Source organism: Papilio machaon, chromosome W (genome assembly GCF_912999745.1).
Source record: "Papilio machaon chromosome W, ilPapMach1.1, whole genome shotgun sequence".
Taxonomy (NCBI): domain Eukaryota; kingdom Metazoa; phylum Arthropoda; class Insecta; order Lepidoptera; family Papilionidae; genus Papilio; species Papilio machaon.
In genome coordinates, this window is record NC_060015.1 from 3,646,883 (window position 1) to 3,660,376 (window position 13,494).

Here is a 13,494-nt window from a genome sequence, read left to right on the forward strand (position 1 = left end):
TCCAAAGAGCAAGGAGAACGTTTCCATCAGGACATCATGAATTTTGAACAACGCTATAAAGGCCAATACAATGAAAACATAATGGGCGACTGTATTTGGGGTTTATTCAGAGAAAGTAGCTATGAACATAAAAGAAAAAGTAAAAGTGTGCACTTTTAAGTTATTTTCCACTTTTCTGTAAGCTTATTTGATAGTAAAACTTAATAAAAATAATAAACATTTTTATTTCAATAGTTTTATTTTCAATCGAAAATTAAAATCCGAGATTTTTTAAAATTTCGTTCAATCAGTCTTCTAAGCACAAAAGCAAAGTTTTTCATGCCATATATTTTTTTTCCGTCTAATTACGACCTAAACTACCGAAATTTAATGCTTTGCAATCAAAGTCAAATTTCATGTTGACCCGTGTAGTCAGCCACTATGCGTTGGAGGTATCCTGGCACTCGATGATAGCGGAGTGCTTCCCTAATGCAACTCCAGGGCAAGGTGTTGAAGGCATTGGCGATATCCAAGGATACCGCCAAGACGATCTCACCTTGGGCAGCTGCTTCCTCCGCTATCTTTTTTACCCTCACTATAGCGTCCACAGTGGACCTCCCCGCTCTAAAGCCAAACTGACTGTCATCAAGGTCTGGACCGCTTCCCGTCATATGATTGGTTAGACGTTTGGCTACGATGTGTTCAAACATCTTCGCCACCTCATCAAGTAAAACAATCGGGCGGTATCCTGAAGGAGCGTTCTCGGGTCGGCCTTCCTTCCTAAGAAGGACAAGCGTTCCATTTTTCCACAATTGGGGGAATCGTCCTTGGGAAAGGCAGGCATTCATAAGCTCGAGAACTCTTTCCTCATATGCGTCCGCGGCTAATACCCATGCACGACCAGGTATGCCATCCGGGCCTGGAGCCGTCTTCTTGGCGTTTAGCCTACGGATCGCAGCGCCAAACTCGCCCGAGGTTATCGGCGGAATGTCCTCAACAACCCCAGTCGTCTCGCTCCTTGCGGAGGTGGACATGGTAGGTGGATTGTGATGTTCCTTTTGGGGGAAGAGACCTCTCACAACTTCTGTAACCACTTGAGGGTGGAGAGACTGCGTCAGGGGGGATGTCCGTGATCGCAGTTTTCCTCTCACCATTCGATATGGGCGGCCCCATGGGTCACGATTCAGAGACTCGATCATCTCTTCCCGCGCACTCTCTTTTGCTTCGCTTATAGCGAGGCACAGGGTGCGTCTTGTGGCCGTATAGGCATTCCTCAGAAGTAACTCCGTCGCTTCGTCACGTCGTCTCCTTCGTCGTACTCTTTGATATTGGCGCCTGGCGGTGACGCACGCAGTGCGTAGTTCCGCGATTTCGACTGACCACCAGTATACCTGCTTTTTCGGCGGTTGGGGACCTTGCCTCGGCATTGACGCGTTACAGACGCGGGTTATTGATTGGCGTAGCGCATAAGCCCCCTCATCAACGCTTACTACGCTATCCAGAGGCATCCAGTTTTCAACCTGACTGGCCTCGGTGTGGATGTCCTTATTGATGCGCTTTACCACCCACCGTGGGCTACTATCGTTCATCAACCGGGATCCCGGGCGAGCTGGAACCACAGATGACTCCGATATGTGGAAACGGATGTAAAGGTGATCTGACATCGTCTCCACATTTTCCAAGACTTTCCATCCGTATACCCGGCGAGCTATCGCAGGACTGGCGAACGAAAGGTCCACGATGGAGCTACCCTGCGGCCGGACGCAGGTCGGGCGCGAGCCCTGATTTAGTAAGCAGAGTCCCTCCGTTAAGGCCCATTCTTCGAGTACTGCCCCTCGTGCATCCGTTGTTGGGCATCCCCAGGCTACGTTTTTGGCGTTGAAGTCGCCAGCTATTAACACGAACCGAGAATTGCCACCGACTAGGGTCCCGATCTGGCTAAGAAGGTCCTCGAAGTCAGAAAGACTTTTCCTGGGGGGACAATACACACCAACCATCAGAATTCCTCCTACGCTGGCCACAACACATCCGCGGCCTTTTTTGACATTTCCGAATGTCAAGGATCCGGAGGTCCTAGATAATACCAAGGCCACCAACTCTTCCTCGTCACCTGTCCAATTGTCTCTGTTGGGAATTAAATATGGTTCCGCCACCACGGCCACGTGTGACGACCACTCAGCCATGCTCTGTAGAAGCAGGTCTTGAGCCCGTGCACAGTGATTTATATTGGCTTGAAGTACCTGCAGAGCCATATTTGTTTGAAGCCTGATCCGTCTCCATGGCAACTTCTGCTGGTGCTTGGTGAGCTGACTGTACCGGAGGTACAGTCTTTCGTCTAATGATTTTGGGGGCTGGTGTAGAGCAGGCCTTGCCGCCCAGTTGATGATCTGCTGGTTTCTTGGCTGCAGCACAGATGGAGCAGTGCGGCTTAGCCGAGCACTCCCTGTACTTATGGCCAACTGTTCCGCAGCGGAAGCACTCCTGGCTTCTGTCGACGTCTGCACAGCATTGTGCTCTGACGTGCCCCTTTTGTAAGCATCTATAGCAGCGTAGAGGTCTAGGCTCCAGAAGCTTTATCGAGGCCGACACCCACGAGAAAGAGAGGCGTCCTGCTGCAGCCACTCGTTTTGCGGCTGCTATCGGGCATTCCACCCAAGAGTGTCCCACGCCGAAGGTATCCTTGACCACACCACTGCTTTTCAGGCTGTCTTTGGGGCAGCCCCCTGCCTCTGCGACCGCGTCGAGTACTTCATCAACGGAAATTGAGTCGTCCAGACCGGAGATTTTAACTTCCGTCATCTTAACTGGTCTGGATACGCGGACTGTATCGCGGTTGAAAATCTGGGCCAGTTTTTCAGCAAGTGCATCGGCTTGAGTACCGCTGTCTACTCCCATGATTTCGAAGCGCCGAGCACCCGTAGCACAGACGCGGAAGCGAACCCCATTTGTTATGCCTATGTCCTGCAATCTTATTTTGGCCTTAGCCTCCGCAATAACGGCATTGTAAGTGATGCCTTTGTCAATAGCCTCTGGCGTCAGTGTGACCACAACTGCCGCTGACTTCGGAGGGTTGAGTTTAGCTACTCTCTCTGCAGCAGTGGGGGTCCTTAATGGGCCTTGTTTTTTCTTTTGTAACCCTTTCCTCACCACCACGTTCCAAGGCAACTGATTATGGGTTTGACCAGGCTGATTCGCCAGGGGCTCTTCTTCTGGTAGGGTTTGGGGTTCAACCACCTCCTCATTGCAAGCTTCATCCGAAGCTTGCCCTCTCGTCGTTGGCCTTTTTGTTTTCGAGGCCTCCGTCCCCGCTGACCGTCTGTCCGCCGCCAATGAGGGGCGTAGCCTTTTTTCTGGTAATAGCCGTTCCTCTAACGCCTCGAATCTCGCATTCATCATTGTGCCCACCTGACAGAGTATAGTGCGCACTAGTTCCTCAGTGTCCCTCTGTTGCGGTTGAGGAGCTGGCTGAATCGGCGGGGCTGTTTCCCTCTGTGGGATCGGCCGAAGGAGGCGCTCTCTCATCTCAGCCATCTCCTTGCGCAGCTGCGCAACCTCTGCATGGAGGCGGGCGTTATCCGCCTGTAGACTTCTCGTCTCGTCCGAGGTGGAACGATTCTGAAGGGCCAGAACTACCTTGGAGATCTCTGAGGCCGCATCTTTCAGAGCTCGCACATATCCACCTTTCAAGTTTTTAGACGTGGCAGCCACTCTCCTGATGATGCCAACGTTATCCTCAATTACCTGACTCAGACAGGTTGTCGTCTGACACTCTTCTTCTTCGGAGGGCAGGGCCGGTAGATTTAGCTTTTTGGCACGTGCCCGGGCCTCTCGGGAAGCGGCAACCACTTCCTCCTCATCTGTTCGTCGTTTCTCTTCTCTCTCCGCCTCTTTAAGCGCCAGCTTTGCTTGAGCCAGACCGATATACTGGCCTGCAGTTGGCGGCCGACCCCGTCTCTTTCTAATAGTAGGGCTAGCCCCACGACTGTTCTCCGATATTGACTCAATACTAACCATCGAGTCACTCATTCCCTCTTCACTTGCACTCAACGTTTTGTTTTTGTTTGTTTTTACCATACTGTTCCCACGAGTGTGGGACGAAACAAAGGTCGGCTCCTGGGTGACGCCCATTCCAGAGAGCAAGGCTACATACTGTAGAGGTCGCCAGGTATCTACAGGTTTTAAACGACTTCGCTGTCGGGTTTTATAGAGTTTTCCCTCTCGCGGGCCGGCCAATTAAGGCAAGCCCTCCGGTCCTAGTGGCCTCGTACCCCATAGCGCCGCTACGATGGGGGTCGTTGAGGTTGCACATAGGTTACGGGTGTGCTAGGGGTGCGGCGCATCACCCCTAGTTTCGGACGGATACCCCCCCACCCCTCCCCGACGGCAGGTTAGTGCGCGCCGGGGTCCATCCTCCCATTCCCCCCCAGTGTTTGGTTCGCGGGGCCGAAGCCCTACCCCGGCATAAGGCCGGCGCATTCCCCTATCCACCACCCGGGGACGCGCCACGTCGGAGTTCACCTCTCCGCCCACTCGGACAACCGAGCAGGTCCGTGGAGCGTAAGAACTACCTTCGTCAACACTATATGTTGTACAAACATCTATTTACATGTACAATGGCGGAAATTCCCGGTGTTCCACTTAACGAAAATATGCCTTGCACCGTGCAACGAAACAAACTCCGCCCCCTTTTTACGGATAGCCAATGAGTTAGCAATGAGTTGCGCAAGCGACTGGATAATAGTAAAAACAATCAGTTGCGTACTGCTCTGCATCCCTGCGTGTTGTTACTGCCGCTGTCTTTGTTATGCGTTTTAAGTTTTACGACCTCTGTTTGTTTTTTGGACTTTTGTGATTTGTGCCTATTAGTGACCTCTGCTTGTTTTCCGGACTGATAGATCGCCTTACGTTTACCTGTGCTAGAACCCTGGACTTCATCTGTAATCATTTAACATAATGCCGCGTAATCTTCTTGCTGAAGAAAGAGAACAAATCATCGTTTTGCATCGGGAAGGTTTCAACATCTCTCAAATAGCGGATGAACTTAATGTTGCAGTAAGTAATATGTTTTTATAGACAATGAAACGTAATTGATTAGTTATAAATATGTAACTCAAAACTTTTGAATAAATAAGAACTGTATTTATTACTTTGATTCATTGTAGGTTTTTTTTTTTTGATTAGCGTTATTACTTTGAACACGTTTATATCTGCTTGCCACTTAGTGTTCTCTGATTGTTACAAGTTATCGTTCAAAAACTAAAAACTACATGTTTTTGAATATGCCATATTAGACTATATACTATATGTTTTTGGAAATAATGTAATAATAGATTGATAATATCGATTTTTAATTAAAAGCCATAATATCAGCAATTCCGTAAGTTCGTAATGTAAAGATTACACAGCGTAAATATTTCAAATTTATATGTGTATACAAATATATTTATAACCTTAGGTTTAGCTTAACCCAATGTAAATTATAACCGGCAACGCAAGGTAAATTAAAAAAATCTTAAAAGAAAAAAATATCACAAACCACATTGACTTTTTTATATACTTAAACACTTCTTATCTAAAACTATTTTTTAGCCTAGACTTAATAACAAGACCTTTCTCTATTGTCTTATAATGGTTAAATATACAAATATCTGTTTATTTAGTTAACTTATTAAATCAATTTATAAACATATTATCTAAAATAAAAATCAGATGCAACAGTTGGAATTACAGATATATTACGTTACATATGTTTTAATTTTAATTTTTCTGTCTTTCGTTTAATATAAAAGTTATTTTACAGAGAGCTACAGTACGCCGGTGGGTGGAGCGCTACGAGAACGAAGGCTCGCTGTTAGATCGAGTACGAATCATGCCGTTGCGTGTTGCGCAGCAGCCCCAAATAAATCAGATGTTGCAACACTACTCCGAGCAGCCCTTCACTGCTACAAAAGTTTTTGCTCAAAAATTTGAGTGCTCGGTAAAAACCATTCGCAATTATCTACACAGAAACGGTGTCCATAATAGGACACCAGCTAAAAAAATTGGATTAACAGAAGAGCATCGCACCGCAAGACTACGTTTCGCTAGAGAGTTTAGAGATTTCGATTTTTCAAACGCCATATTTTCTGACGAAAAATGTTTTAAGTCCAATCAATGTGGACGTCAGAATTTATGGCGAGCAAATAATACAAGGTATGCTCCTCAAAATGTAATTTCAAATACCCAGTCGGGCAGAATAACAGTAAACAGTAAACAGTGGGGTTGGATGAGTTCCGCGGGACCCGGGGAGCTAGTTTTTATACCCGGGCGATCAAATGGCCACGTATACCGAGAGATTTTACAGGACGTAATGTTACCAACAGTGCGCACGGTGTATCCCGTCGAAGATTTTCCTGGAATTAACTTCATACAAGATAATTGTCCGATACACCGTGCGCGCGTGGTCAGGGACTGGTTTGAGTCTCATAGCTAGGGATTGCAATCCGGAAAAACGGATCCGGTAATCCGGCGGATCCGGCATCATTTAATGGTTACCGGATCCGGTACCAATATACCGGATCCGAAAACCGGATCCGGTGCTAGCAGTTTGTGGGAAAATAATATAGCTGTTGCATGAGTAGGTACTTTAAATGCGTTGTGCGTATATATTTGCAGCTCTATTAGAAGTCGTTTAGCTGATGACACAATTAACAATATTTGTTTTCTACGATCTTATTTTCAAAATCAATATTGATTTTCTTTTAATACTTATATTTTTTTACAATTATTACTTAAAATAATTATTTATCGTAAGTTGATTAAACAAAAGAGTTCTAAACTCATTATTGTGATAATTTTTGCCATTCATTCGTTCGACAAATTCATCGAATCATGATGGTATCTGTTATAATCATAAATACCTATAAGACATGTTTGTTAGCATTCTCAAATACTTTAATAATGATTTTGATCTCATTTCAGTTAATATTAGATATTATAGTTACTTGATAATTAATATTGTTACTTATAAATTGATCTATCTGTGAAAGTGAAATCTAGAAAGACTAAGCTACTCGTTACGTCGTAATATTATTACTAGTTACCTACACTACTAAATTTTAATTGTTTTCTTGTTGTCTATTTGTCTTAACATTGGTTAAGAAATAAAGTCGATTTTATATATTTGTGATTTATTTTTTATAAACTACCTACATAAAAGTGCAGTGACACTTGATTAACTTACTTATTTTGTACTAAAAAGCGAAAATCATCTTGATTTAAACAATCCGGTCGGATCCGGTCGGATCCGGCCGGATTGATGGGAATCCGGTTGTATCCGGCCGGACTGAAAATGATACCGGATTGCAATCCCTACTCATAGCGAAGTTCAAACGATTTCGTGGCCATCAAAGTCGCCGGATCTCAACCCGATTGAAAATTTGTGGGCGCTCATGGTCCAAAAGTGGGACAGTAGAAATGAGCGCTGCAAAGAAGAGCTAGTAGCCCACTGTGAAAAAATTTGGGAATCATTAAGAGGATCAGACTTATGTCAAAACATAGTCCTCTCTATGCGAGATAGGTGCGATGCCGTCATAGCTGCGAATGGTGGACCGACAAAATACTAGAAACATACGTATAACATAGGAATCGTATGTTTCTAATATTTATATAAAAAGTACTCGTATATTAGTATAAAATATATTTATTTCAATTTTATTTATATAGATTCATGTTATAATTTATTTAAATGTTAATGTTAAGAACCTAAACATTTTGTAAAAACGATGTCAACCCAATAATACACTTTATAATTATTAACCATATTTATTATATAATAAAATGAATGAAATACGAATAAGCTTTTTATTTAAATCTAAATAAAGAAAACCTTAAAGGCCTTACCATTACCATTACTAACAAACTTAGTATGTAGTAACAGTTAAGCTTAATCATATGTCAACCTTTTATACTTTGACTCTTTGCTCGATCTTAAGTTCATCTTTAACTTTGGTCCGAAATTTTGTCCGCAGGGAATTGAGAAAAAAAGGTTGTTATTAAATTCTACATCTAGGCGGAATTTAATCGAGTTTCTTTAAGATATCTTTTGTAAATATCCATCCATCCATCCCAAAACTTTTTTAATTGAATGAATGAATTAGTGAGATTAAAGAATTAATTATTTTTGTTTTATTTTTATACTTAAAAATATGTATTTAATAAATTAAAGTATAAACGCGATGATGCGAATCACAGGATATCAATATTAATATTGTAATTTGCGCGCACATCTCTTAGCGTAAGTGTTCATTTTTTTACAACTAAACTAGTTGGAACATTTTTTGTGAATTCTAAAATCCCCCGGACAGATGGTAATTACAATTATTATTCTTATTGTTTAGGCTTAGCGCACCTGAGCGGCATTACGGGTGCTTCATTTTAAAATTGTTTATTGTTTTACGATAGCAGTTAGGACAAAACAACCGCACAAAAAATAAAAATCTCTTACAACTTCTTGTATACTTTTAATTTTATTCAGAATCATAACAAGTTGACAAACAACTACAGTTTATACTTTTTACAGATATTGACATGTTCTTAAATATTGTTTATCTTTTTTATATTTCCAGTTTTCGCAGCACATGTATGAAACACCTATTATGGCTATAGTTTGCACATTATCAAAGATTTTGATAATGTGCTGAAGACGCTGAATCTATGTTACTCACATTTTATGTATCATTCTTCAAAAACAACCTTTCTTTCCTCTTTAAAATGTTAATATTAAAGTAGAAATAAATGATTTGAAAAATAATTATATTTTTTACTTAACCAGGAGTCAATACCATAGTTTACTCACTGAAAATTTATAAACGCTTGCATTTATAGTTACAGTAAAATCTCACTATAATGATTTTTTTAATACTGAAATATATTTATATTAACTATTCAATGTTTACTTGGCATGCAATATTCATACATTGGCAACCCGGCACGTCTATTTTATTTTATTCCTTGAATCGGTTGCACTTGGTAAAAAGCCGCCTCAACAGGTGCAAGTAGCAAATGCTTCTACAGTAAACAATGATACAAGCATGCCGCAGCAATAACAAGATAGTAATCTTTTGTTATTGCTGCGGCATTCTTCGAAAATTTTGCAAATATTTTTCTAAATAGTAATTTAGACTGTCATAAACTGCAAATAGCAAAATATTTTTCTTCGAACACCTATAATATTTTTTGTAGTCTATCCCGTAACAAAAACATCATAATCCGATCCGTATTCTAATGATCACACAGCCGTATAAAACATAATTTGTTGCATCTGATACCAAGGAGAAATGTTTCTTTGTAAAAGATTTTATTATCATTCAGCGGATTCGGCTGATCAGACACGATAGGCGGGTTTTAAGATAAAGGGTAACTGTCGTGATATCTAAATTGCAACATAAGTGCAATGTTAGAACAAAGTAAATGGGACTTTCTACGCGGAACGGAGAATCAAAAAAGATTCTCTTATATCATATCATATATTTTTCAATGTTATAGTATGGTATACATATCTTGGTTAAAGTAATCATTAAACATATTTTATTAATGACTTAAGACATTTTGAAAATATGTATCACCTTTTGATAGGCATGCGCTAATCATGGGCGATTATCAAGTCGTGAAATTATAAATTTAAATTATAAAGCTGCTGCGAGAGCGCTTATTATGATTTTGGTATTAATTGTTAGCGTGACAACATCAACAAGTGAGACGGCTCGATCAGTGAAATACCACAACCACACAGAAAAGAGTCTCTAAGTATGATTTTTTATTATATACTCGAATACTATCATTCCTTAACAAAATCAAACATATTCAAGTTTATTTTATAGCGTCTATTTAATGTTTTAAGCTCGTCGTTTCATTCGACATGACACATGTTATGTCACTAAAAATAATATAATTTAATTGAACTCAAATAAATTTATTAAATCAGGTTAAATTTTAAATCATAATTATGTTTCCAAGAAAGATAACACAAGGTAAATTATACAATATTATGTTGCTAAAATTATAAATATTTATTGTTATTTATAATTCTAAAACATACTTTAATTTTTTTAATTTATAATTATCATATGACTAAGTAAATATTGGTAGAAAAAAAATTAAAACTTCCGATGATTTACGTTGTTTATTTTAAAACAGAATAATTTTAAAATGAATTAATGGAGTCCGAAGTAACGCTGCTTTCGTTTCGAACGACAACAAAGAAAATAATATTTTTATTGAGTCTATTGTAACAACGCTGACCATTCACAGACCGGTTTCGAACATTAGAGTTAAAGGCTGCACCCTATTGGTTATTGTTTCCGCGTCGTAGTCTCAATGCGTACGAAACGTTTAAACGACTATAGCCCTAGAGGTGGAACACCGGGAAGGTTCGCGATTGTACAACTCTGTTTAAATGGATGTACGGATATTTGTTACCACGTATTATCAGCAGTAGAATTGTATGAAATTTGGAACAGTAATAAATGACAGTCAAGAATATCACGTAGGCTACTAGACTCAATGTTTTTAATTCTATCCTGATTAAGTTGATGGCAGACAGCTAATTTAATACAAGTAATTACAAGAATGTGGTTACTTAACAACATTCAAACTTTACTTAATTTGCTTCAATAAGTAATTTTCCAATGTGCAAATGACTTAAGTTGAAGTTAAGTAAGTTGCAAGTTCAAGTTCGTCACGTCTTATGCCTTTCAAACTTTACACGCGAAGCTTCGAGAATATGTTCAAAGACAGAAATTAACATTTTTACAATACCAATATTTGTTTTCGATGTTATTAGCCGACTTCAAAAAAATAGCCGACTTCAAAAAAAAAACAATCGCAAACAAAATGCACTCAAAAGTAACCTAAAAAAACCAATTTCAAACAAAATGCACTCAAAAGTAACCTAAAAAAACCAATTTCAAACAAAATGCACTCAAAAGTAACATAAAAAAAAAATTCAAACAAAATGCACTAAAAAGAAACAAAATAATGTCATGAAAACTCTCTAAACTCTAGTAGTTAGTAGTAGGGGCTCAGTTTTCCGCAACTCCACGACAAGCGCGTATTTTGGGTGTCTCTAAACTCTAAAGAAAGTTCTCTTCTTTCTTGTAACATGTCTATATTGTATAATTATTGTTATTTCGCAGTCGGTGTCGGCCGAAGTAAATAGGTGACATTTTATATTTGAGATGTATTAGACATACTTACGTTTATGTCCCTACTTAGGCCGAAACCGACTCCAAAATAACAATAATTATACAATATAGACATGTTACAAGAAAGAAGAGAACTTTCTTTAGAGTTTAGAGACACCCAAAATACGCGCTTGTCGTGGAGTTGCGGAAAACTGAGCCCCTACTACTAACTACTAGAGTTTAGAGAGTTTTCATGACATTATTTTGTTTCTTTTTAGTGCATTTTGTTTGAATTTTTTTTTTATGTTACTTTTGAGTGCATTTTGTTTGAAATTGGTTTTTTTAGGTTACTTTTGAGTGCATTTTGTTTGAAATTGGTTTTTTTAGGTTACTTTTGAGTGCATTTTGTTTGCGATTGTTTTTTTTTTGAAGTCGGCTATTTTTTTTTCTTAAAATTTTTGTTTTATTTCACAATTTTTAGTGAATTTGAAGTTCAATTACAAATTTCCTTAATACATATAAAGACATAAATAAGACAAATAAAGAAAAGGACTTTCCTATTTGATATGTGTGTACTTCAATTCAAAAACTAATTTAGAATACACCAGATAACCACTTATCCTTTAAACAATGAAATAATTATCAAAATCGGTATACAAATTGAAAATTACCGAACTAATACATCGTAGCGTGGCCTTTAATTTTGTCCAGCCGCGCGCCGCACTAGCATTTTTCGAATGCGCGTAGTTTTTAATTATTTAATATCTCCCAAACTATTGATCAGAATTACATAGTTTAAAGGCTAACGTAATCTACATTTAATACTCTAGCCATCAAACATATTTATTTGGATAAGGATTCATATCGAATATAATATAATAGCGCCGTAAGCTTACGACGCTGTTTTTCGTGTGCATTTTAATCGAAGTTTGTTCACAATAACATGGTTTTTGTGAGACATCCATAGATGATAGATATATGCCACCGAAGACGTTTATTTAGCAAATTTAAGGATGTATAATTACTCCATACATCATTTTTATGTAAGTCATATAGTTTGACCTACGTAAGCCCAGAAAGCAAAATTGTGCTTTTCGTGTAGCATTTTTCGTTTCCGCGTAATTTTATTCTTACGATATCTCCTAAACTATTAGACAGAATGATATAGTTTCAATTGCAAATATAATCTACATTAAATTCTCTTGATAATGAACATGTTTATTTACATAAGGGTTAATACTGAACTCGAATAATAGCGTCGGAAATAGGGCATGAATTTAATTGATGTTTCTGAAGAAAAAAATGGTTATTGTGAGAAAACTATAAAAGATAGATATATGCTATCGCGGACTTTTATTTAGCACATTTAAAGAGCTACAATTCGCCATACATCATTTTTATGTAGGTCCTATAATTTAGCCTACGTAAGCGCTGAAAGCAAAAATGTCCCTAATGTTCGCAACAAATTTTGAAGCTATATTCAAAATCTACTAGTCTTCTAGTTATTTAAAAAAAAAAACAAAAAAATGGGACCCACCTGCAAGCACTTCCTTTCGATTAAAATATTTTTCATCAAAATCGGACCACCAGGGGCGGAGTTTCGCGGTAACACACATAAAAAAAAAAAAAAAAAAAAAAAATTCAGTCGAATTGATAACCTCCTTCTTTTTGAAGTCGGCTAAAAAGAAGGAGGTTATATGTTAATATTATTTTGTTTATCATTTCTTAATTATCATGTTTTAATCGAATTTTTTCAATTAAGTGTTAGTTATTAGTAACAAAAAAGTTAAACAAGTTTTATTAAAATTTCTTTTATTTTACTTGTTTATATCGTACTTCGTAAAGTTATAAAAATATAAAGGGTAACTTTTGTATTGGTTTTATCATTGGGAGAGAGTAACAAATAACATTATAATGAATTTTTATATGATTTTTTAGTCTGAGTTATTTGTTTTGCTATGAAGTTAGAGGTATATTTTTGTAATAATTTTATAAAAGGTAGTTTTAGTTTTCATAGATGGCAGCACTGCTCGACCCCGCCACTCTTTTGTGACAACTTCCGGCGAATGGATTGAGAGTGGTGGGGTTGAAAGAGCGTTTTGATTATTGAGTCAGGAGCTCGGCCAGTCGTTGGATATCCGTCGATGTGATAAGTCGTCTAGTGGAAAGACAGTCGTCTAGTAGAATTGACCGTTAGAAATGTTGAAAATGGAATAAAAGTATTCACTGTGCAATGAATTGGAGTTTTTCTTGACATTTCAGAAGCGGGGGATATAAAAATCCAGGTATGAACGCCCTCAGAATTTTAAATACTAATTTACATTAAAAAAAAAAACTTTAAAGTACAAAGTAG

General features: G+C 38.7%; 1 protein-coding gene across 1 annotated transcript; it reads right to left on the reverse strand.

Moving 5' to 3' along the window:
* Positions 1 to 386: 386 nt before the first annotated feature.
* Positions 387 to 4,005, reverse strand: LOC123722921. Its single transcript, XM_045685480.1, has 2 exons — positions 2,296 to 4,005; positions 387 to 2,219 (listed from the first exon to the last, which is right to left on the reverse strand). The coding sequence occupies exons 1-2, from the start codon at positions 4,003 to 4,005 to the stop codon at positions 387 to 389; spliced, it is 3,543 nt and encodes a 1,180-aa protein (XP_045541436.1).
* Positions 4,006 to 13,494: the final 9,489 nt, after the last annotated feature.

Coding starts and splice junctions, on each gene's coding strand:
- LOC123722921 (XM_045685480.1), bottom strand. CDS start 4,005: ATGAGTGACTCGATGGTTAGTATTGAGTCAATATCGGAGAACAGTCGT. Junction 2,220..2,295: donor GACGAAAGACTGTACCTCCG/GTACAGTCAGCT, acceptor ATGGCTCTGCAG/GTACTTCAAGCCAATATAAA.